Raw genomic sequence first — 25,422 nt, forward strand, 5'->3', positions numbered from 1 at the left:
AGATTACGTGCAATCGTGGCTACACCAGGTAACAAAAAGGAACACGAGAACGCACACCTCTTTTGGTACCAAGCATATCACTGGACAAACCACTAGACTATGGTCGAAACCGCAAAATTTTACGACAATAATCGATATCTCGAAATACATGCATTCTAGTGGTTTAACAACTTCGAGAGAGTTTGTCTAGCAAAAAAACATCTTGCTTTTGGCGTTGATGGTGACTAGGGTGGTTCTCTTTTTACAGAATAAAATTTTTTAAATCTTTATTTTTAAGGTTTAGTGGAATACTGACTGGGGCCTCACAGCCTAGTCAGTAAAGGCACGGTATTACTAAGGAGGAGGCGGCTTGTTCGATTCCCGGTCCGGTCGAGGGAATCTTTCGGGTAGGAAATTTTCTCGACTTCCCTGGGCATAGAGTATCATTGTGTTTGCCACACAATATACAAATTCATGCATTGGTATTGGCATCGAAAGCTCTCAATTAATAACTGTGGAAGTGCAATTAGAACATTAAGTTGAGAGCACGCAATACGCTAAAATGCGCTAAGCAATAAGCTTGAAATGCGAAGAAGAAGAAGAAGAAGAAGAAGAAGAAGAAGAAGAAGAAGAAGTAATACTGACTTGTACATAGTTATATAAAATTTAATTTCTAACAACTTTGTGGAGAAAATAAAAACATTATCCAACATATCATGCTATGAATATTTTTCAAAATTTAGTTACGGTAGTTCTGAAAAAAACAGCACTTTTACTCTAACTTTTTTTTAGTTCGGTTTCATTTTGAGAATTTTCTAAACGGACTCCAAGAACATAAGAAGGCGCATATTTTGAAGGTTGTTGAAAAATGCTAGATGTTGTTTTACGAAAGAGGTGACGATTTTGGTGTAAAAACAATCTATTTTTATGTGACACTTTTCTTGCAAAGGAACAAACATGAGCAAAAGTTTTAAGCATATTGTGAAATCAATCTATAAAAACTATGGAATATTGTTTGTCCCCTGTTGTACCCTTAATGAGAAAAACATGATTGGAATGACCATTTTTACGCAACAAACGTAAAACATCATCTACTTTTGACATAAAATTTAATCATTAATGACACGGATCCCAAACAATCAAACGTACACTCTGGCGAGTAACATATGTTTCGGTTGATTATGTTCCATTATTTATATCAAAAATGAATTGCGTCACATTTATGGTTTAACCTTCAGCTCCTGAACAAATTAAACTTTAGCCTTACTGACCCAGCTTTCACCTTAATATGCCTTGATTATGACCGATATAATGGAACTAACTGTGTTTTGTTATGCTATTGCGATGAGAAGTGTCTGGATCATTTTAGTCTCCACGATGATGATCTGCCCACGTTACACTTTATCTTAACATAAAAATTGCACACTTTATAAATTTACTTGATTGTCCGCATTATGTTGCACCTCGTCCTTCCAGCCCATCCCATAAAATTACACACTGAAGAAGATATGCCCTGCAATGCCGTACGGTATCAGCGGAAAAAAATCAATCACGAAAACAGGAAAAGCACCGCTCTCGCTTTCACAAATCATTTACACCAACCATTCAACCAGCTGTAGCCTAAGTGCTGTGGATTTGAACCTGGCAGCCCTGTGCACCTACCTTATATCTAATCATGGCGTTTCAGTAAATTAGCTTAGTCGCCCGTAGTCGTCCTGGCGGGTGCACCCCGACTTAGTCAGTTCAACTAGCTCAAATTGGTCCCTTTTATCTATCCCTCGAAAAAAAAAAGTGCACTCGCATTGCACAATCTGTCTTGCCATACTGCTAGGAACGAAATAAATCGATCGATAGTCAATCATCTGCTGCATCGGGCGGGTGTCGGCTTGATAAAAGGAGAACAAACCTGACGATGGGGGAAAGAAAATGGCTAAAAGAATAATTACCAGTTCGGAACCAGGGCCAGCGCGCAGCTACAGGAACCACGACGACGACGGTAGGCCGCCCAGTCAACGCAGAGGTCCGTTCGCTGAAGTGTTGATAGGTTAATTTAAATCTGCCTCGTTCGATACACATTTTTCCAGTTAGGGGTGTCTCTAACGCTCAGAATCACGAGACTCCCAACTGCGAGAGCTGTTGTCGGAAAGGGAGGTAGGTAGCGAAAACGTGGCCAGCAAGCACCATAATCATATGGTAATTTCTGGTGGCGGCTGCTGGTGGTTGATTGATTAGCAGATTGCATGTATATCAGTGCACTCCGTCGAAGTATTTGTAGGCCTTTGGGAATTTTTTTGTGAAGCTGTCAATTTTGTGTGGGGGAAGAGAGCGAAGGTAGTGTTTTTCGCCGCTATGGTCTAATTCGGTTGAAAGTTTCCTCAATTGGCGCTGCCAGTCATAGTTCAAGCCTGGGTTGTTTATGACCTTTCTATAGTTGAGGATGAGGAATTTCACACCGGCTTTCGACATTTCCCAAGGGACTGCTATTTGTGGTGGTTCCTCGTATAGGGGGCACCGCTAATCTTCCAACCATCGAGCTTTTGCCAGCTGTTAAAAATTGCCCAAGACGGTGTAGTTCACGAGTGTCACGACGCGTCCAAGGATCACCCAATGGCAACGCTTTTATGCATAGAAGAAAAAGTGTGAGTCGTGCCAACATTATTACCCTCATCGACACGTACTTGCAGTATTTGTCATTATTCTCCCGCCAGTCGATTGTCACGTCAAGACCAAACGCGGGACAAAAGGAAAGGGAGAATTCAAACCAATCGCGACGACGACGACGACCACTCGATCGACTGACGTCGCAAAAAGAGGTCACTCTCTCGCCGATAAAGTCATAATAAAGTATCATCATCGTGTCGTAAAAAACACGCAAACCACAGCAAACAGTCAGCCTTCGAACATGTCTGGTAAAATCAAGCATAAGATTGTCGCTTTTCAATCGATCCGTTCGGGTGCGTCTTCATCTTCTCAGGGATGACGATTGTAGCTAGCCGCGTCTGGTCGGTGTAGGCTGCTGGAAGCTGGGTCGCATTAGATTTCGCGAAGTACTGCGATTGGAAAGTGTAGGTAATGACACATTGACGGTGCTGGTCAGTGGTCGATGCTGCAGCAGGTATCACTTACGACCACTACACGGTGGCAATTATCACATTCTATATGCGATTAGATTTGATACTTGTCGAGAGGGCAATAAAGTGTCTCGGTAAGTGGGGAAAATAGGTCCATACGGATGTTAAATGGTGGTGTGATAGGTGAAGTATTAGATAGAAGAAAAGACTGCTTATTTCGCAAACGATCACTTCATAGAGGGTAATTTCACATTTCATTTCATGATCGATATATAACAGGATCGGAAAATGACAATCAAAGGCTCCAGGAGATTACGCTAGCCTTTCATTCTATTGGATAAAAGATGTATTGTCTACCAACTCAGCAAGATTATTCAGTAGAAATTTTAAGTACAGCCAGAGTTCGTGGCCCCGCAATTATCGCAGTTCCTGATAAAAGGCTGGTTCTGTCTAGTTCAGCTGCAGTTCTTTACGAAACAAATACAGAACGAAGAGATCAGTCAATTGCGAATAGTGGTGCTTCAGTATTTTCAGATAAAGCATTCATGAAACGATTGAATACACATCCCAAGTAACATTGCAAGTTTTATCAAGGTTTTAAAGCGTTCTACAAGTCCAATTCATGGTCTACAGAACCCTTATAAAACCAAAATTGTTACTTGGGATGTCACCTAAGTGATCCTTATATTGAGCCCTTGCATGATTGATGAATTGATGAAGATGATTTTTTTTCCTTGTCGGGTATTCATTACTACGATGAAGATAATTTTTTTTTTCCTTGTCGGGTATTCATTACTGCGATAATTTTTCTGATCTAATGTGATATATTCCCCATTTTTTTTATCTTTAGCTATATCAAGATACCGTATCACTATTATTAGGAGTAATCGCCATCGTTTGACTAATAGCATTATCCCAGCACGGCATTATACTTCGAATAAAGTGCACTGCCGTACTGGGAGTTGTTCTCCAAATGTCAAAGGGTTCTATCAGTCCCTTGTCGAAGAACTTACGCCTTTTATTGAAAATTGCCGGACAGTGGCATAGCAAATGTTCCGAGTCTTCCTTTTCTATGCCACAGAAGCGACATACATCATCTTGAAGTTTTCCAATCAGCTTCAAGTGATAACGGCTCGGACGACCTGTTATAAGACCTGCATGTATACTAAGATCTTTCTTAGAAAGTTCCAGGATTGTGTGGGTCACAGAAATGTTTGGATTAATTAATCGCTTCGACTGCCTAGCAATAGAAGTGTTCTTCCAGTTTTCCTGCACTTTTGAAGATTCCCACGCTTTTAGCTCCATTCTAAGAGATGCAGACGATAAGCCACAAAAGGGCTCTGGCCCGATGAACTTATGAGAAGATCCGAGTCTTGCTAGTGCATCAGCTCTTTCATTTCCCTCAATCCCGCAATGACCAGGAACCCAATATAAGTTGACTTGTTTATGACAAGACAATTTTTTAAGTGATTAAACACACTCCCGGACAAGTTTTGATGTACATGTCACCAACTTTAAAGCATTTAGAGCAGCTTGACTGTCGGACATGACGCATATATTTGAACTCTTATCATTTCTACGCAAGCATATAATGGAACACTCTAAAATTGCTTGGATTTCAACTTGGAGCACAGTTGGCCATCTGCCCAGTGGAACCGATATTTCTATCCCTGGGCCAGTTACTCCTGCTCCCACTTGATTGTTCAATCTTGAACCATCTGTATAGAAAACAATCGATCCTGGACGAAGATTCGGGCCACCAAATTGCCATGAATTACGCCCAGGGTCAAATATTTGAAAAAGTCGATTGAAATTGTATCTTTTCTCCATCCAGTCTTCGTTGTTCCTTACTAGAGAGTTGATACTAACAGTTTTTAGAATCCTAAGATGTCCTCTAAGGCCTCCTTCAAAGAGTTTCACTGACCTTGTAATCCTTAGGGCACCATTTTTGGCTTCTAATTGTACAAATTGATGCAATGGTAATATATAAAGTAAAGCATCCAATGCTTTCGATGGTGTACTTCTCATTGCACCTGTTATTGAGATAGTTGCTAACCTTTGGAGTTTTTCTAACTTTCTCTGAGCAACACTCTCTTTTGTTTTTGGCCACCAGACCAATGCACCATAAGTATTCCTGGGTTTCACAATTGCCGAGTAAATCCAATGGATTATTTTTGGTTTCAGTCCTCACTGTTTACCGAATGTTCTTCGGCTTGGCTTGGCTTCGAATAATACCAAGAGAATTCCAACCTAAACTACAAAGGAATTTTATCCAAAAATCGCAAGAAAATTCTAAATGGAATTCAATGTGAATTTGTCAATAGTTACAAAGAAATACCAATGAGAAAACAAAATTCGATGAGAGTTTCAATGTCTTTATGGTCACCCAGGAAATAAATGGTTAGAAAAGGCTTTTTAGTTCGACAAACGATGTTACTGGAGCACATGTTGTGAGCGGGAAGGACAATTTAAATCTGGGTTCACTTGGGAAAATGATGTGATATATTGAGCGTGATATAGCTCTGTAGCAGCTGTAGTAATGTAAATAGAAAGCCACGAACTTCTGCTCAGTAAGCAAAAACGGTCGTCACTGGGCCACCGAGCCTCAATTATCATTACAAACCACTACGACCACTACGGACTCCTTTGGCTTAGTATCATCGTTCAAATCGACGATGATGAAGATCACTGTTGCAAAATTAAACACAAGTATGAAAACGACTGAAACGAAAGCAGAGGTGGTAACGAGACTTTTTTACATGAAAATGTCACTATGAAAACATATGGGGGGAAAAGGTCATGACATTTGATTCGCATATAACTTATATGACATTTACCACCTCTGGACTGACCTCTTCGGAACGATTCAACAATGATTTCCAATCCGAATCGAGCACGCGTCCCATTGCTCCACAAATATCGCTTGCCTCTTAATAAGTGCTTACCGTAACGTGGGAAGATCACTTTTTCGTGGTACGTTACGGCATGTAAGATCTACCACCGATTTCTAGTCCTGACTACTTCAAACTAAAGGATCAGGATTTTCCAGTAATCAAAGGAACACATCTTAGTCCTTGTTACTTTTATGCCTTCTTGATAGTGACAAGACTCGGCTTTGTCAACTGAGGACAATCTTGAAACAAGGAAAAAATGAGTTAGTTAGTCTTCATCTATGAGATTCCTAATATTCTATTCGTTGCTCTCTAGTTTGAAGTGGTTATGACTAGGGTTCTGATGCATGGTCATTTTCGGTGTCATTCCTTAATTTTGTTGCTAAGGAATTCAATTTTGACTGACAAAGGGGCGCGCCTTTGGAGGGTTTTTCAACACTCCGAAGGGTGTAAATAGCGGGACCTTTCAATTAGAGTCGGATCCTTGCGATAAATGCAAGTATGACAACTGGATCAAAATCAAATACTTCATTATTTCTTAATAGTGATGGAGTAAAACGACATGCACTAACCTAAGAACACGGGATATACTACAATAGATCAAATTACTAGTCGCAGTGGTGTTAGGTCCCGAACAGAGGAAAAACCGGGCTCTATTACGTTTTAAAAGCAGGTATTCAACAATTCACCGTACCAAAAACTACTTCACACCATACAAACCACACACATTTTCACATATTTCGTTGCGTGACCATCAGCCGAACTCGTAAAAAGTGTTCCCATAAGGCAAAATCCGATATATAAAAGCGCACACACATGTAGTCCTCCGTAAGCAGGAAGAAACTAGTGCAGGTTGAGGTGCTTGGAGAGTAACTCCCTACACTGTGGATTATTAATCCCGATTAACACATGCAAACGCTATCGGAAACCTCACAACATATAAAAAATAAATCATAGTATAGTCGCACATTTGAAGGAATTTTCAAAATTTAATTCACATTCATATTACATAACGTGGATCCAGCCGGTTTGCAACCGGATTATATCCCATAGTCATTGGCTCGTCATCATCACTCAGCAGGAGCCTCTTGAAGCCTTAATTGCCATCCACAGTCCAAACACGCTCACAAATCCGCCGCCATAAAACGATTACGAAAACAGCAAAAACAAATCACCGGAATCTTCCTCGAAGATTTTCACCCACATTAGTCTCGCCGTGTTTGGATTACACGCAGCCGAAATTTGACGAAGCAAAAACAACCGAAATTCCTCGCGTCATCAGATCTCTAGCCGATCCACAGCGACAACCTATCCGCTCAACGACTACGACAACAGCGGGCGCGGAACATTAGCAACGATCGAACCCCGGTGTCGCAGATCGAGTAGCTTTTCATCCGTTCGTGCGCTGTGGCGTGTCAAGAGCAAGGTCGTAAAAACGATGAAGGTCATTGTCGTACAGAATCACAAACGAAAATCATATCCAATGAACGGCGAAGAGTGATTTACAATCTTTTTTTTTTTGCTCCATACCAGCCGATCCCGTGTGATTCTGCTATATCATTACACGCGAATTTGTCAATTTGGCTCTCAGAGCGAGCGCACCGAAAAAGGAGGCTGGCATCACGACTGCTTGCTATATCAACAAACCGTCATAATTTAATTCATTTTGGCGCAGTCCCATTCATCCCCGATGATTAAGGTGATCATTGCCCTCGAGGTCCGCAAATAAATGGGTGAAGAGAGTAGATCTCCCTATAATCAAATATTAGATATTCAAAAGGGAAAAAACAGATCATTCTTATGTGTATACTCGATAGGGCGATCGTAAGCAAATAATCATCGTCTTGATGCCGGGTTCGTCGCTTGAAGATTCGAGACTTGGTTCGTTTTGGTTCATTTCGATCACGCCGGTTTCCTCTTCCCTTTTTTTTCGGCAGCAATCGCGAATCATCCTCATCATCGTAGATTCATTAGCTGTGGATCGTTTTCATTCGTGGTACCTATCAATTTGAAATAAATTTTATGGCTATTGAACGCTTGTTTATTGTGCCTGAACTCCCGCGATTGTTCCCATTGAAGGGGCTTGGCACGAGTGGTCATAAATAGCATCCAATTCCAATCGTCGTTTGTTCAGGTCAGAGATCCACGCATCGGCTATCGGGAGTGCCAACTTTAAGGTTCTTCTTTCCAAGTCTTGTGTTCGTCTTATTCCCGGTCGTACGTATGAATTCAGCTGTGCTGCCTTTTCGGTTCCGTGTTTCAACTTCCAGCATGAAGCACACGCGTATGGAGGCATATGCTGATGCTCTGAGCTTAAGTTAATGATGCTTTTATCTCATTTGAGTGACTATTATCGTAAATATTTTGAAACTGAGATTGTTATTATACGCTCGTTGCAAGATTGGAGCGGCTTCTTACTCATTTTGTTTGCTGGTCTGATCCGTGTTTCATTTGGTTGCTTATCTTTTCGTAGTCCATAAGGGCTTGGCCTACGGGACTTCTAGACGACTGAATAGCAACGTAGTGTGAAACGGTGGGAACAGACATTGGCATGGAAGATTTGTTGGATTGTACATACGTAATAGACATGTTATCCCGCAAATCGTCGGGATTTGTTTTGCCCTTCTAGTATTTGAGAGCTTAGCAGGCGTAACTAGTAAGATTAAGATAAACTTTGGCCCTGAATAAATTCTCATCCAACGGAAAAATGTTTATGATAAAAAGAACCCACTGCTCTTGAAACGATATTTTAAAGGAAAATAAGTTTCCCAGATGTATATTCAAAGATCAAGCAGTCAAAAAATAATAATTTGAATGACTTGATTGCCTTAAAGGGTGATACGGTCAAAATTTGGTCAAGGGAAAACGCGTGTAAATCGGTGAAATCGTTTATTTAAAAAATCAAATTAAATTTCTTTTTCAAGTTCAATTAGTATAAAATTCAGGAAAAATATTCAGTTAGGCTTCCGCTTTTCCAAATCCGAATTGCCGGGCCTTACGCTTGACCCCTGCCGTCAGATTTTGTACAGCCACCTTGTCCACCTTCTTCGCCGCAGAAAGCCAGTTTGCCTTGAACTGCTGCTCGCCCTTAGCAGTTTTTTTGGTCTTCTTTAGGTTCCGCTTGACAATAGCCCAGTATTTCTCAATTGGGCGGAGCTCTGGCGTGTTGGGAGGGTTCTTGTCCTTGGGAACCACCTGCACGTTGTTGGCGGCGTACCACTCCATGGCCTTTTTACCGTAATGGCAAGATGCCAAATCCGGCCAAAACAGTACGGAACAACCGTGTTTCTTTGAGCATCCAGTCTAGATTCGTGCGAATCTATCTTAATTATATGTCATCGGATATTAGCCTTCCTTGCTATAACCCCTCTCGTGTATGCTTTACTAACTACAGTTCCCCCATTGACTATGATCTCTCCATGAAACAGGCTATTCAAGGAGTTCCAGATCAACTTCGACCTATCTCAATTCCCCGCATTTTTGCTGAAAAGTACCAACAAGTCAATTGCAATAGAAGATTTTTCACTGATGGATCACGCATTGATGGATCCACTGGCTTCGGCGTCTTCAATGAATACTCAACCGCCTTTCGGAAACTTCAGGAACCTTGTTCCGTTTATGTTGCTGAGCTAGCAGCAATCAACTTCGCATTGGGGATGATTTCCGATATGCCCATAGACCATTACTTCATCTTCTCGGATAGTCTCAGTTCGATTGAGGCTATTCGGTCGATGAAACAAGGTAGGCACTCATCTTATTTCCTTTCAAAGGTAAGGGAGCAGATGAGTTTGCTGGTCGAAAGATCATATATGATTACCTTTGTATGGGTCCCCTCACATTGCTCAATCCCAGGCAATGAGAAGGCAGACTCTCTCGCAAAGGTGGGCGCACAACAAGGCGAGATTTATGATAAAAGAATTTCACATGATGAATTTTTCCCACTAGTACGTCAGAGTTCTCTTTTAAGTTGGCAAAACGATTGGACAAATAATTCTCTTGGGCGGTGGTTACATTCCATTATTCCAAATGTTTCTTCGAGAGCGTGGTTCAAAGGTCTGGATGTAAGTCGGGGATTCATTCGAGTGATGTCAAGACTTATGTCCAACCACTACTCGCTAGACGCACATCTCTATAGAATAAACCTCGTTGACAGCAATATATGTAGGTGCAGAACCGGTTATGATGACATCGATCACGCAGTTTGGTATTGCCCGGGTAATGACGCCTCCAGAGCACAACTATTGGATACCCTAGTGGCCCGAGGTAGACAACCCTTCCGTGAAGTAAGAGATGTATTGGGAACACGTGATCTTCCCTACATGCAAGCGATCTACGAATTCCTTTGTTTGTCTGATGTTAGAGTTTGATGTGACTATCCCCTCCTTTCCAAACAATTTCCCGCCATTGTGTCCCAGTCTTATTATCCTCCTGTTCCTGTGCTACTTGCCCCTGCCCAGCCAGGATTTGGTCAACCGTCCGAGAGTAGTATCTGAAGGAGGCTTCAGAAACCAGTTTCCTACCTAGATCCTTCCAATTGAAATTGTTACCTATTAACCTCGAGCCCGCCACGAGTAATTGGTACCCAATACTAACCTAGAAATACTGCTATTTAAAATGTAAATCAAACATTACTGATTTTGGCTCCGTAAAGTGTCACACACGACTGAGCCTAGTAAATAAACGAACTAGTTAAAAAAAAAACCGTGTTTCTTCAGGAAAGGCAGCAGACGTTTATTCAAACACTCTTTCACGTAAATTTCTTGGTTGACAGTCCCGGAAGCTATGAAAATGCTGCTTTTCAAGCCACAGGTACAGATGGCTTGCCAAACCAGATATTTCTTTGCGAACTTTGACAGTTTCATGTGCTTGAAAACATCTGCTACCTTTCCCCTTCCTTTTGCCGTATAAAACTCCTGTCCCGGAAGCTGCTTGTAGTCGGCTTTGACGTAGGTTTAGTCGTCCATTACCACGCAGTCAAACTTCGTCAGCATCGTCGTGTACAGCCTCCGGGATCGCGCTTTGGCCGTCGTATTTTGTTTATCATCGCGATTTGGAGTCACTAACTTCTTGTAAGTCGATAGTCCGGCTCGTTTTTTTGGCTCGATGCACGGTTGTAGACGATACACCCAGCTTATTTGCGGCATCTCGGAGAGAGAGGTTAGGGTTTCGCTTGAAACTACCGGCAACTCTCTTTGTCGTCTCAGTGGCTTCCGGTTTTTGATTTCCCCCCGATCCAGACTTCCTGGCTGTCGACAAACGTTCCCCAAACACTTTAATTACATTTCTAACGGTTGATTTGGTAACTTTTAGCGATTTTGCCAACTTTGCGTGCGAGTAGCTCGGATTTTCGCGATGCGCGAGCAAAATTTTGATACGCTGCTCTTCTTGCTTGGACGGCATTTTGACAACTAAAGAGTGAATTCCAAAATCAAAATAGGTGCAACATTCTACACACACACACCTTCAAAATGAGGGGTGTTCAGGTTTTTTAAATGCAAAATTGAAAGAAATACGTCAAGTTGATATTGACCAAATTTTGACCGTATCACCCTTTACCTTATGTGATTTATGACATTCCCTCAGCGGTGCGATAAGCTCTGTCCATCTAACTGTTGAACATAATCAATCAAGTTGTTTGTTCATCCCCCTGTAATATTAACTAAAAAATATCAGAACAAAAGAGAAGCGTGACATCTGTCCTCGCACCTTGAAATTTTACGCAATCAACAATGGTGCTATCTAAAATTTTGATTGGAAGTCGTTTTGTCTCAAAAATAATCGCTTCTCTGATGAGACACCGCCAAACAACACATTTTAGCGACGCACAATCACTGCTTTGGATAGGTCCAAACGTGCTCAATTATGGTAAGAATTCCAAAAACACACCTGTGCTTTGGCGGAGAAGATATATTTGTAATTTTTATTTTCAGCGGTGTGATTAGTTAACATAGGATAGAGTAAAGGTTTAAAGTTTAATTGGTGTTGCATATGAAATAAATTGATAAATCTAGATTGTTTACATATTGGCGTAGTGAGGTTTTTTATTCATTTATTCTATATAATTACATCTGACTTCAAGTCTTAATGAAATATGGGATGGGGAAAAGCCTTTTTGAGATAGCACATTTGACTCAGAAAGGCGTAAAAACCGCATATCTTTTCACAATAAAGTACACATTAACGTTTTCACAAGGCATTATATGGTATACAGATTATAAATAAAACATAAATAAGTTCTTAAAGTGAATCAATCAATAAAACAATGTTTAGTTGGCAACTGCAAACAGGTCACTTGTCAGATGGCAGGAACCAATGTCGTGTAGATGATGCCGAATCATAAAACATTCATTTTCCTAGTTAATTATTGGACAGATACCTACTCGCCAATTACATTATTGTTCGATTCAATATCGTTGATCATTATTAAGTTGGCGTTGCAGAATGGTGACAGAACTATTGAAGTCAAATCTGCTGGAGATTTCGTTAAAACGAAGTGTCATGAATCAGATTGGATCCTGTTGTCCATAACGAGTGTGACGGTTAGCTAAATTCAAGAAATTGCGTCGTCTCAAAGGTCGTTCTGGAACATATATATTCGATTCAGCGAGAATATCTGGGGCGTCAATATCGTTGGTCAACACCTTAGCCACGAATACAGCTTGCATAGTCGATCTTCTTTTTTCCAGGGTATCAATTCCCAGCAGCATACAGCGATGTTCATATGGAGGAGGGCTAAGCGCACAAACTTCTTCTGTAAAGCCTCGAAGCGATCGATCCAGTTTCTATTGTATGGACACCATACTACTGCGGCAGATTCCAAAATAGAGCGTACGAGGGCACAGTAGAGGGACTTCAGGCAGAGAGGATCGCGAAAACCATCAGCAAGCTTAAATATAAACCCGAGCTGCTTGTTAGTTTTTGCTAACACATCTTCGCAATGCGGTCGGAAAGTGAGTTCACGGTCCAATATCACACCAAGATCCCTCACCTGATCCATGCGTTCGAGAGTTTGCCCAGATAGCTTGTAGTTGAAATATAACGGTTGACGCTTTCTACTAAATGAGATCGTGTTGCATTTGGCTATACACAAATCAAGATGATTACGCTTGCTCCAGTCCTCAAACAAATCCAATAGCCGTTGCAGCTCAAAGCAGACTTCAATACAAGTGTTTACCATAAACATCTTAACGTCATCTGCATATAATATTCGCTGTCCGCGTGGCAGAACAAATGAAACATCATTTATGAATAACGAGAAGAGAAGCGGGTCTAGATTACTTCCTTGCGGTACACCGGAATGAATGACCTTTCACAGACCTTCCGTGAGGTACGATCTAAACCAGTTTACTAGGTCGGAGGATAGTCCAAGTTTCTCAAGTTTTCCAAGTAGGATATCATGGTTCACTCGGTCGAATGCAGCTTTGAAATCTGTGTACACGGCATCTACTTGCGTACCAGCGTCCATCGAGCGTATGCAGAGTGAAGTAAACTGTTGGAGATTTGTAGTGACGGATCGTTTCGGAAGAATCCACGCTGAGAACAGGATATGTAGTTCTTGCTAGCCTCAATTGAAGTGATCGGCAAATAGCTCACATTTACTAGACGCTGAACTAGCAGAACGGTATAACGACTTTAACGACTTATACCTGTATTTTACGGTTTATTTAAATGGGCGAAATAGCAGAGCAACTGATATACAGACTTTAAGCATCTTGACAAAAAATCAAATCAATCTCTTCTCATCAAGACTTTTGAGGAAGTGAATTTCATAGATATAATACTAGAAACGCGAATGGTGGGCGTTGGCCAAATTTGGATTTTTAGATATAATCCTAAATATGACCTAGATTATTTAATACTCTAGTAACCTCAAGTCCGTGCTCTGTCACAATGTTTCATTGTGATTAATCAACACTCAGAGGGGTAAAATATAAAATTTGGGGTAAATTTGAAAGAAAGGGTACTTGGAGTGTAGAGCGCACTGCCCACTGGACGATTCTGAAGCCTGGCCAAGTGAGTGGGGTATGGGTTTATTTGATTGAACGTCATTTCCAATGTATATATTGATACATTCAAACCATTGGCATTTGAGATAAGACAGAGATAGGATGCGGAGGGCCCGCTTAGGAGGAGCGTAACCCATGTTATGGTTTCCATTTATTAAATAGTTCAGATAGGCTAGAAATGATAGGTTTATAGTGAGAGAATGTACCATATTGGGAAAGCATAATTTTCATAGGGTTCAAAGCGGCTGAGCTGTTCGTTTGTAGTTTGACCTTCCTTCAAAACCAATTTGACACTAGAACAATTTTAATCTTGTTCTGCATTTTTCACATGTTGCAATTATTGAAAAGAGCTCGATATAAGATAGCCCCAGAAAACAGACGTTGAGGCTCCAAAATTTCTCTAAAAACTTGTGTAAAGATTCCTATTCGACTTAAGTGCCACTAACGGCGACTTCCCCACTTAAAACCCCTCTTTGACAACATGATGGCGCTGGCGTTGCAAAACTTACACTAGACACTAAGTGCTGGTAGCGCCAAGTGGCAATTTTCAGCAGGTAATTTATCGGTACTAGCGCCAAATTGGTCGAAGGTGATTAATGTATAGAGAAAATCAGGAGATGCTAGCGCTACGTAACGGCAACGTTTCCACTTAACTTTACACACGTTTCTGACCGAACTTGGACATCTGGTCTCTGTGAGATAGCTTAATACAATTAAATAGAAATGCCAAAATCTTACCAAATAGTTTAGCTGTTCTGATTTCGGTTCAGTTTGTTGAGGTCGGGTATAGTTTCTGAGTATGGATGCCCATTTTGAAATAACTCATATTAGCACAGAGTAATAGTTTTATTGCTAGGGAACTTTCTTTTGGGATCGTCTTTTCTTCATACAATTCTCATTATTCATACTATACTAATCATGTTCAGTCTTAGAAAATGTTATATGTTTAAGCCCCGTTCTAGATTTGTTTGTTATTCATATATTATGCATTGCAGCTCGTGAGAGGTTACCAAATGTGGGTTCTTTTTCTCATCCGCAATAGTTTGGGGGGAGGGGGTGATCTGAGAGCTGAATAGAGGCAAATAAAATAGGGAACACAACACCATGACCCAAACGACTAACCAACGCATGCAACTCACACTTAGCTTGTTCTATTTCTTTCTTCCCCTCATGTACCAATATTACCTACACACTTAAAAAAATTCATGTAAATTTAGGTGCTCTGAGACTGCCATATACGAGCGTCATTTTTGACATAAAATAGAGTCGTAATAGACGCAAAACTCAGCTCAATCAAACGTACTTTTCGTCGAGTACCGAACTTTTCAGTCTCGGAGCACTTAATTTTACATGACATGTTTGTTTACGTCTCATCCTTTATGTCAAAGATGGATTCCGTCACGTGTAAAATTAGGTATTTCTAAGTGTGTACATGAGAACAAATGGGAACACGGCCAGATTTTCAATAGGAAGAATGAAAAAGCGAGAAAACGTAAGAGAGTAAGCAGTCAGAAAGGATTAGGCCATTTGGAAACAGCCAATTTATACTGGACGGAACTGGTAAGTAGGATGAGAATTGTAAAAGGTGTGTTATCACATGAGAACCTCATTTCCTTCAATTACTACTCCATTGCAGCACACACCTAATAATGATCACTAACATTCATATAGTTTCAGCATTATCGACATTTATAACCAAAAGGTGAGTTGCAAAGTATAATTACCACACAGCAAAAAAATAATTTTGTTATCACTTCAAAGTGGATGCACTACAATCATGTCGAAAATATGGTGTAATATTACTTGCTAAAAAGGACAAAATTATCATTAATACAATGCATGAACTGACATTACGCTGCTTTTACTGCATTTGTTTATTTATGTGGTCATAAAAATTACATGAAATTTTCGACATGATTGTAGTGCATCCACTTTGATGTGATATCAAAATTATTTTTTTGCTGTGCATGCATAGATATAAGTTAATGCACCAGAACCTGGACGGACACGAGCCTACCCAGGGGAGGACCCGGATACGACCACCCATGTGTGTCTAGAGTATCGCACGAGCTGACGAGTGCAACGGGAAGGACAGTAGGTGTATAGACTAGGGGGTTAGTCCCTAGATAAGCCAACTTAGCTGTTGGCACAGCCTTAACACTGAACATTTACAATACAATACAAGAAACGCGAATGAAATTAGGACACCACATTTCTTGTCCTGTGATTGACAAAATTCATTGTTTTCCAAAGGTATACATGTTTTTAATTCGCTACCTAGCCACATCAAGTTGAGAACAACACTTTCATAAATCAAAAGACATTGCATGTTAAAACTGTTTTTTGTTTTGAGCAGATAATTAGGTATTTTTTTAATTATTGACAAATTATGTACCTTTTTTTTTAATTATTGACAATTTATGTATCTTTTTTTTTATTATTATTATTATTGACAAATTATGTATATATTTTTTATTATTATTATAGTCATTTTAACGCTCTTGGGTCATTCGTGACTTGTCCGGGAGTGAGATTTGAACACGTGACTTTGGCGTGAGAGGTATGGATGCTAACCACTACGCCGGGGTCACCCCCAAATTATGTATCTTGATGAAGTTATCTCTAACGAATTATTTGGTATGACTTAACGACTTTTAATAATTATTATAGCACAGCAAAAACCGTTTTGGTCGTCACGATGGTGATGAAAGATTTTTGATATATTTTATTTTATAATAGTACTTAATAAAAGGGTAATTTTGAGTTGTCCACAATGATTTGAACCTCGCGCACGTATTACGGATATTAAGGATATAAAGGACTGAATTTTAAATTTCATGAAAAAAAGCTTTCTGGCAGAATATTGGGGGTTCCTGAAAAATCCTGGCACTGCTAAAATTTAAGATAGCATCATAATACAGAGTAGCTAGTGAATAAGGATGCTTTGTTGATTATTCATGAACTATGATCATTACCCGAGTAGCACATTTTCATCACAATAAGTTACAGCAACTTGTTTATGACTGAAATAAGTCGTATATAAGTTTCTACAATTGCTTTGTGACAAGCATGCTACTAGAGTGGGAATACTTGTGAATATTAGAGGTGGACAAAGAGGTGGATGCCCAAGCTATTTCACATTTATATCGCTGTGAAGCAACGGAAAATTATAGAGGGAATTTATATCTGTAACTATAACAAATACGTCTATGTTTGCCAATCTGGTTAAGATGGTATACTAAATTATCTTAAAGATAAATCGACCAGCTTGCCAACATGAAACGGTCACTGATATAGCATTTAAAAATAAATCGATTTGTAAAGACTCTTCTAATTACAGATAGTTAAAATCTAGTTAAAATAATGTCTAATTTTCCAATCCAGTGCAACATCACATTTTTTTTAAATACTTCATAAGGCACTTCTGGGCTAGTTCTTCACCACAAAACATCATAAAACAGTCCCTTGTAACCAACGCTCTTCCGACGCCCATGTGAATTTGAACTTAGAATTGAAAAACAGGTTTCAGCGAGCATCCGATCATCCGAGTGCTAATATCGTTGGGGTTCTGTTTGTCTACTCGCCAAAAAACTGTGATTATAAATTTTCGGAGAAAATTCCAATCATCTGTCTCATCTTCCCTCACAAAGTAGCATAATCCATAGCCCACAATAAAAAAAAAAACCAAACAACAACAAACTGCACTGTACAGTAAACCCACAATTCAAAGAAAGAAGCTATGAAGCGCAATAAATGATACTCACTTATATGGCCATTAGCGGGATGAATGATCCCATTCGGTCGATATCCGGAAGGCATTTTTATCTCATTTATTTATAAACTATTTATCCGCCCGGCGATACTTCCTCGACTGCTGCGCTGCTCTTCCAGGCGCTGAAACCGTGAGACACTGACTCTGCTCGTCGTCGTTGCACAGTTTTCACATAGAAATTGTAAAACCCTTTTCGCCCGGTTTGGATGCTCGGATTCACGCTTCTCTGCGGATCGTTCGATTTGGATGCTTTGTAGCGCTTTCCAGCCCAGTTCCCTCGCGGAAACATACACTATAACCAACACTCACACGCACCGACGATTTTTCACCAAGTGCACACACGCGATCACAACACGGTGGTTTTTTTTTCGGATTGCTCCAGGGCACACAACCAACTATTTTCTACTGCTTTTTTCCTCTATTCAGCCGAACATCGCGCTCCCACTGTCATTCACTTTGTAGATAGGTCCACCTTAGGCAGCTTCATCTTGATACCGGAGTTCTCTCCGCTCTTAGCTTAGTTCAGTGGTTAGTGTGAGAACTTGCCTTCGGTCGGTATTCCATTAATCACCAAGCTCATATCAGCTTTCAGCCACCCAATCCAACCGTTTGAAAGGGTCGCATTTTCCCGCCACAGTCCAGATCGCGAAGTGTTCACTTATTTCATTGCTTTATTTTCACTTACGCGCTTATGCTAGCAGATGTTTCCTCACCCGACAAACATAATTTTGTTTTACAACCATCGCTCTGCTTTTATTTTTTCCAATAACTACTCTGGCTCTTCCACGCGGATAGTGTTTATTGCCACCTTGAAACTATTTGCTTTGAGTCCAACATGCTTTGCCGCAGCCCGCTGTCGTCATCGTCGCCGTCTGGGCTTGGGTGGTGGCGATGTACCTTATTTAGAGCGAACCCGTGGCTACTAAGTCGAAGTTGTTGGGCTACTGGTGGAAAGACACAATTTTCTTCTGGTTTGCGTAGCCTGGAAAGTAGGAGATTGGAAAATGGGAAAAACATTAATGAAATGGACATGCTTGGGGGCTAGTGTATGATTCGGTTCATCTGTTGGCTCGGAAGAGGATGCTGAGTGATGTACACAATGTACACAATAAAACATGTAGAGAAATTAGGAATGTAGGGAAACAGTCCACTGAGCTTATGCAGTTTATGTCTTCCTCACACATGTTTTAACTAGACAGTTATGTCGTTTTCGTTTTTGCGGTGTAGCTACACCGGTGCTACACTGCCGAACACCGAAAAAATTTAGGGTGTAGCTATCGGTTGCACCTTTGTTTACAAACAAATGATGATGAACTGTCAATGACTCGCACTTATTGCTGCTTACACTACACCGGTGTAGTGTAGTAAAAACGAAAACGACATTAGAAAAAAAACAAGTGTCATGGCCTATTTTGTTAGCATATATTTGATTAGAATGTCAGTAATTTGCATGTCATTTAGGCAAATCGTCTCCATAATTATAGATACAGGCAAGACGAGGTGACATTAGGCCAAAATTGAAAAAAATATTATTGATGAAAATATCTGGAATATACAAAAAAATATGACTAGATTGTGTTCATTGAACTCTTCACGTAAAGTGTAGATAACATTAACCAGTTGCTTTATTTAAATAGTTCTGTAAAATTAAGTGTCATGAAAAGAATCAAAAACACGTCTTAAAAAATAACCACATGCAAACAAAAGTTTGAAAACACTTTCATGTGGATATACGAGGGTGACTCGCTATATTCAGCCATAAATACGAAGTACATTACGATCATAACCAAATCTTTCTAGCTACGTTACATTTGCATAGTTTAATATATTTTAACCATATTTTTGTTATCAACCACTGTCACCCTCCACAAAGTTTTACATTGGTCTATTTTTTATTTGATTTCAGAAAATGAAACATCAATTTCAGTCAACGATTTCCATGACAGTCGTAAATATATCGTTGTAACAATATATCACATGCTTAAAATTGTTGTCTTTGCTAAATGGGAATGTTGTAAGGTAGGGCACGACATATTTTTATTTTTTGGACCAATGTCACCCCCACTTACGGAACTGTATTTTTTTTCCTTTGGTCGATCTTGTTTTCCGTGCTGAGCACCAATGCTACCGAAGCCAGGAAGGCAGCTCCCACACCTGGACCCTACCTATCGACCCATCAACTCATGAACCGGGGACCAACGGCTTTACTTCCGGCGTGATCAGAGATGTTATGTCTCAGAACATCCCGGCGGCGCCGAATGGGATTGAACCCAGGCCTTCTGGGGTGAGAGGTAATCACGCTTACCACTACACCACCGGCGCCGCTAGACGGCACTGTTGTATTCAACAATAATTCCGTGAATCAAAATATTTGAATTTACTGGTGCTGGGTCGAATTAGGCCGAAGTACATTGGGCCGAAGTATATTAGGCCAAAGTACGTTAGGCCGAAGTACGTTAAGTCATTAGCACTGGTGGTTCCAAGCAGACTTGATGGAGCCTCGCTCGCGAGTTTGAAATGTGCCGAGCGTTGCATTTTTCTGAGGAGTAGAATGCCTACTACCAAATCATTCCGCAAGCTTTAGAGCTTGTGAGCGAAGGAGGATAAAATGAGAGTGAGGTTTGCTGCCATTCATGTTCATGTTTTCTAACGCACGCTCTTACTCTCACTCTGGGTGAACTCTGAGCTTTTTGCGTCGAACAAAAAAGTCATCCGGAGTCTCGAAAAGCGCACCTCACGTCAAATCATCCTCTCTCTCTCGAGGAGTTTTTGTTTACTTCTTCCATATTCCTGCTACCACTCACTCGAGGTGAGAGCTGGCTAAACTTGCAGGACAAGAGTGTTGTAAAACCTCCAGTGAGTTTGAGGAGTTTCAGCAAGCCTGGTTCCAAGAAAGGGGCATGGGAGCCAGGCGGAATAAATACCACTCCAACCAAACTGGCAGGCCAACCTCAGTGGTGCTCCTATCCTACCGGAGCTCCAGTTCCACCCGTGCTGCCGCCATACCGATGTTTCTACCCCTCCGGTGTGTCCATTCCACCACACAATGGGAAATTTTATTAAAAAAAAAGGCATTTAATTCAATAACTCTAAATGCCGCTGGATATGATGGGATATTTGTACATCAATTGTGATAAAAATGTCGCTGCGCATGGCTAGCTCACAATGACTTCAACGATGGCTATCCAGAATAGAGTATTTGGCATCACGCCTCACTGCAAGACAGACTACGTTTCTGGTACTGAGAAGATGATCAGCGATAACAATTCTAGAAGGTGAATGTCCATCAGAAATTATAATTGATACACAAGCTGAAAGCTCCATTTTCCATCTCTGGACACAGAGTCAGGATGATTTCCTGCTTTACGATAATCAGGAAGCTGAACTGTGACAGAGGATTTACCGGAGGCTTCCATAGTGGTTTTTATCGAACATTTTGATAGTGGTGAGTCTGACAGAATGGTGCATATATAGTGGCAATATGTATCTGCACTGAATCATAAGCTCCGATACATGCAAAGTTAGTTATCTTTATTAAGGAGACTTTCAGCACAGCAAAAAAATAATTTTGATATCACGTCAAAGTGGATGCACTACAATCATATCGAAAATATGGTGTAATATTACTTGCTAAAAAGGACAAAATTATCATTAATACAATGCATGAACTGACATTACGCTGCTTTTACTGCATTTGTTTATTTATGTGGTCATAAAAATTACATGAAATTTTCGACATAATTGTAGTGCATCCACTTTGATGTGATATCAAAATTATTTTTTTGCTGTGAGCCGAACGCTGGTTCGTCTCCGGGAATCCCTGAAGGGGGTTCCCCAAGTCACAAAGTTGAAAATTGAGGAGTGCCCATAGGGGACACTTCTTAAAAGAGAGGGAGGGTTCCTGACAGGAGTTTCTCAAAATAGAAAACTTAAGTAAATGCTGTCTTTTTATGCTGTTTCGTGCTGGTGGGGGTTTCCTAGGGTGGTTGACAGGGGAGAGTTCTAGTTCGTAGCGGTCGTGGTTATTGAAGGTGTTCCTGATGGTGTGATAGCGGTGGTTATTTCTATCCGCGGTATGTTGTAGGCGGTGATGACTCTATTGGGTGGAGTTATATCTGGTTGCACAGGCCTGTCTCGCAGAGAAAGGCCAATAGCGCAGCGGAACGACTAGGGTCCATGCTGAGTGCATTTTTTATGTTGCAAGAGATACCGTATAGGTCTCTGGCTCCTTGGTATTGAGGGCAGTGGCATATCATGTGCTCCACCGATTGATGGATCTGGCATATTGGGCAACGTCGATGGAATTCACCATTCCCAGCCATGTTGTGCGATATTCGAGTGTGTCCTGACCTCAGCCAAACAACACCACTTGAGAACGGTGGTCAGGTAGATCTTCCCATCGGTGCGTCATCCAGCGGACTGGATGATGGTCTGGATCCACGGGTGTGTGGGGTACTCGGCGTCGATGGTGGCTACAACGCTGGCTGAATCCGTGAAGAGCACGATGGGTTTATTAGATGGGGTGGTGATGGCGACGTAGGCTGCAGCTTCCTCAGCAGAGAAAATATTGCACTAGTCGGGAAGACTGTGACATATACTTATTTCGCGGCCAGATATCTTAATTCCGGTTCTACCTTGTGCGACAGAACCATCGGAATAGCGGATTGCGTGGTTTTTATATCGGCGGTGTATAAGGTCCATGTGCGGCTGGTTCACGGCGAGGGGGTTAGCACCTGCTTTAAATTTATTCTTAATTGTCGAATCGATAGAAATTTTGGACAGATTCCAACCCCTGGCTCCACACCAGTGGACCGTGGACACTGAGGAGAGCGCCTGGTTGGCTGTGCTGGCGAGGAGCTGGTTTGCCTCCTGTAGAAGTTACACTCCGTCGCTCGAACCAGTAGTTTTTTTTTCAGAAACCCGACGGCTCGGCGGCAGATGGTGAGTGTGATGAGATGGTCCAAGGGAAGGACACCTCCTTTGACGCTTGCTGCTAAACCCGGGGTTGACGGGAGAAGCAAGAGGTGATTCGGATTGCTCTTTGATATACAGGAGTGAGTTTCTCGATGAGGGTTGTTCTGGACATACCGGTTAGTTCAATCCCGTATGTGAGTCGTGTGTCGATGACGGCTTTGTAAATCCGGATCCGGAGGTGTCGATTGCTGTCTGGGTGACGTCTGGCGATCGAGCGAATGAAGTTTAACCTCGACCGACATTTAGATCTCACTTCATCGAAATGGGGTACGAATGAGAGACTGCGGTCAATACGAACTCCCAGAATCTTAACAGATTTGTGTTGTGGTACGGCCTGAGATCTTCTCCGCCGACAGCTCGAAACCGGCATCGATGCTCCATCGGTGAATATATATATGACGGCTTGGTACGGAGGGCTTTAATTGTACTTTTGACGGCCATTAGTACAATGTCATCCGCGTAAACAAAGATGAAGATCTCCGCTGGCAGGTTGCTGAAGACTCCATTAATTTTAATCAGGAATAAGGTGACCACAAAGACGAAGCCTTCGGACACACCCGACTCTTCGCGGAACGTGTTCGATCGGTAGTTGCCGATTATAACCTGGAAGGTCCGGTGGCTTAGGAAATTTTTAACAAAATGTAGGATGTGGCCTTTCAAGCCCCAATCTGCTAGTTGTTTAATGACATCTGGCGTCCAAGCCCAGTTGTACGCTTTCGAGATGTCCAGCGTTGCCATCTCTACATGCTGATTATTTTCCTTTACATCGTGGAGCGCCTGACCGAGCGTCCCAAAATATGTGTTAGTGCCAAAACTACATTTATTCCACAATTAACACGAATTATCTTTGAAGTTGATCCTGCTCAAACTAAAAACAAAGTTCTCAAGCTAAGGCCAAGAACTCCTAGAGGTCAATAGATCAGTTGATCCATATGGTTTATGACATTGTGTCTTGTTCGGTATGGTACCTTTGCCTACACTATGAAAGAACAGTGGGTGATAACCGAAGGAACCAGAGGATTGAGATCCTAATAAAATCAAGTTTGCTTGCTGGTTTGGTGATTAAACTGCGTTACTTTGTAAGTGCTCTGTTCACTTTGAATTTCTTACTTACAGCTACCATTACAACTACACACTTCGAAATATTCATGTAAATTTAGGTGCTCTGAGAGTGACATATACGAGCGTCAATTTTGACATAAATTTGAGTCATAACAGACGCGAAATATAGTTCAATCAAACGTACTTTTCATCGAGCAACGAACTTTTCAGTCTCGGAGCACTTAATATTACATGACATGTTTGTTTACGTCTCATCTTTTATGTCAAAGATCGATTCCGTCACGTGTAAAATTAGTTATTTCTAAGTGTGTAGTGTAGTTCAACTTCTTGTAATTCACTGTGTGATGTAGGGTTATAGAGAATAGAATATACAAAGAGACGCCATCTGATCCCTGTGAAAACAAATCATCTAGCATCCAAGGTAGTCGATACGTGAAACACTCATCATTGATCCAAATCTCGCTTGACTTTCTTTTTGGTCACGTTTGTTATTGTGGAAAATTATTCAGTTTAGTTTTTTTTTTCGGTAATTCAATTTAGAGTTGGTGATCAATTAATCAATAACATTTTTTTTTAATTAGACAGGTCTCGTGCTTGATTGGAATGATATTAACAGATACATTGGAATTCCAACCGGAGCATGGCATCTCTTTGTATATTCTAATCTCTTTAGTCGGGTTGAGTCCGAATTTTTTTTAAATTATGCTAATTGGCCAAGAATTCCGCAATTAATTCAAAACACATAATTAGCTAAATAATCTGAGATGATTCTTAGATGACATTTCAACATTTTCGTGATCTTTAGAGCTCGGATTTTTGACGTAGGTGTGTAAAACTAATTTTCTTTTCTCGTCTTCTATATGGCACATTGTTTTTATTTTTAATCTGCTTGAATCGTGGCGAATTTTTCAGTGCTGGAAAAAGAGCACTTTAACACAAACTGCTGCTATACCAGAACCGACCCCTAAGGGCGCTTCTATAAATTAAATTGTTCTTCCAGATTCAGCGATCCTCCGCGAACCTACCCTTTAAATATTCTAAGCACAACCCTGTATCAATACTCTCTTAATCTACCTGTGTAATAGTGGCAACAGCAGTTGTTCAGTTTTAATCCTGAACGTAATGGGCCCTTACTTTTAAAATCATCCAAACAAAGGTGAAACTACCCAGCTTTGGTACTGTTCGTTTAATAACTTATCATTTAAAAAAATCTTAGCCTTTAAATAAAGCTATGACTTATAGAAATCATGGAAATTGACAAACTTGCAAGTATTTCAATGATGAAAAATTTCATATCCAGAACTCAAACATTTTAAAATTACTGAAAAGAATAAATTTTCAAAAATGATTGTTTGGTACTTTTAATAATCAGTCTCAAAGATTAGTGTAGCCACACATTGTTGTTTCGACCGATTTTTGTGCACCATACCATACAGACAATACAGCTGAAAAGGGCGCTAAAATTAGAAATAACCCATGTAAGGAATCAAATCAACAAATTTTATTTTTTTTTTATCATTGATTGGGATTAATCAAACAAAATCTGAAAAACTTTTGAGTAAATTTTCAAATTTTTATAAACTTTTACCGAACAGTTCCATAGTTCTAAAATTACCGAACAGTGGAGGCCTGGATTAATGTGTAGTTGATGGGGTTTTGATCAAGGT

General features: G+C 40.6%; 1 protein-coding gene across 2 annotated transcripts in view; it reads right to left on the reverse strand.

Annotated features, from left to right (window-relative positions):
• Positions 1–25,422, reverse strand: part of LOC135713374 (calpain-11-like) — a 187,886-nt gene that overhangs the window by 139,885 nt on the left and 22,579 nt on the right. The window contains exon 2 of one of the 2 annotated variants that reach the window (XM_065236481.1): positions 17,712–18,701. In XM_065236481.1, the coding sequence (XP_065092553.1) occupies positions 17,712–17,766 (55 nt within the window). In that variant the 5' untranslated portion in view covers positions 17,767–18,701. Of the gene's footprint in view, positions 1–17,711; positions 18,702–25,422 lie in introns of those variants that run through there. The other variant, XM_065236480.1, reaches the window with a different exon arrangement.

The sequence above is a fragment of the Ochlerotatus camptorhynchus genome, unplaced genomic scaffold (assembly GCF_037179485.1).
Source record: "Ochlerotatus camptorhynchus isolate MF236.1 unplaced genomic scaffold, CSIRO-AGI_Acam_v1.1 ptg000551l, whole genome shotgun sequence".
NCBI lineage: Eukaryota > Metazoa > Arthropoda > Insecta > Diptera > Culicidae > Ochlerotatus > Ochlerotatus camptorhynchus.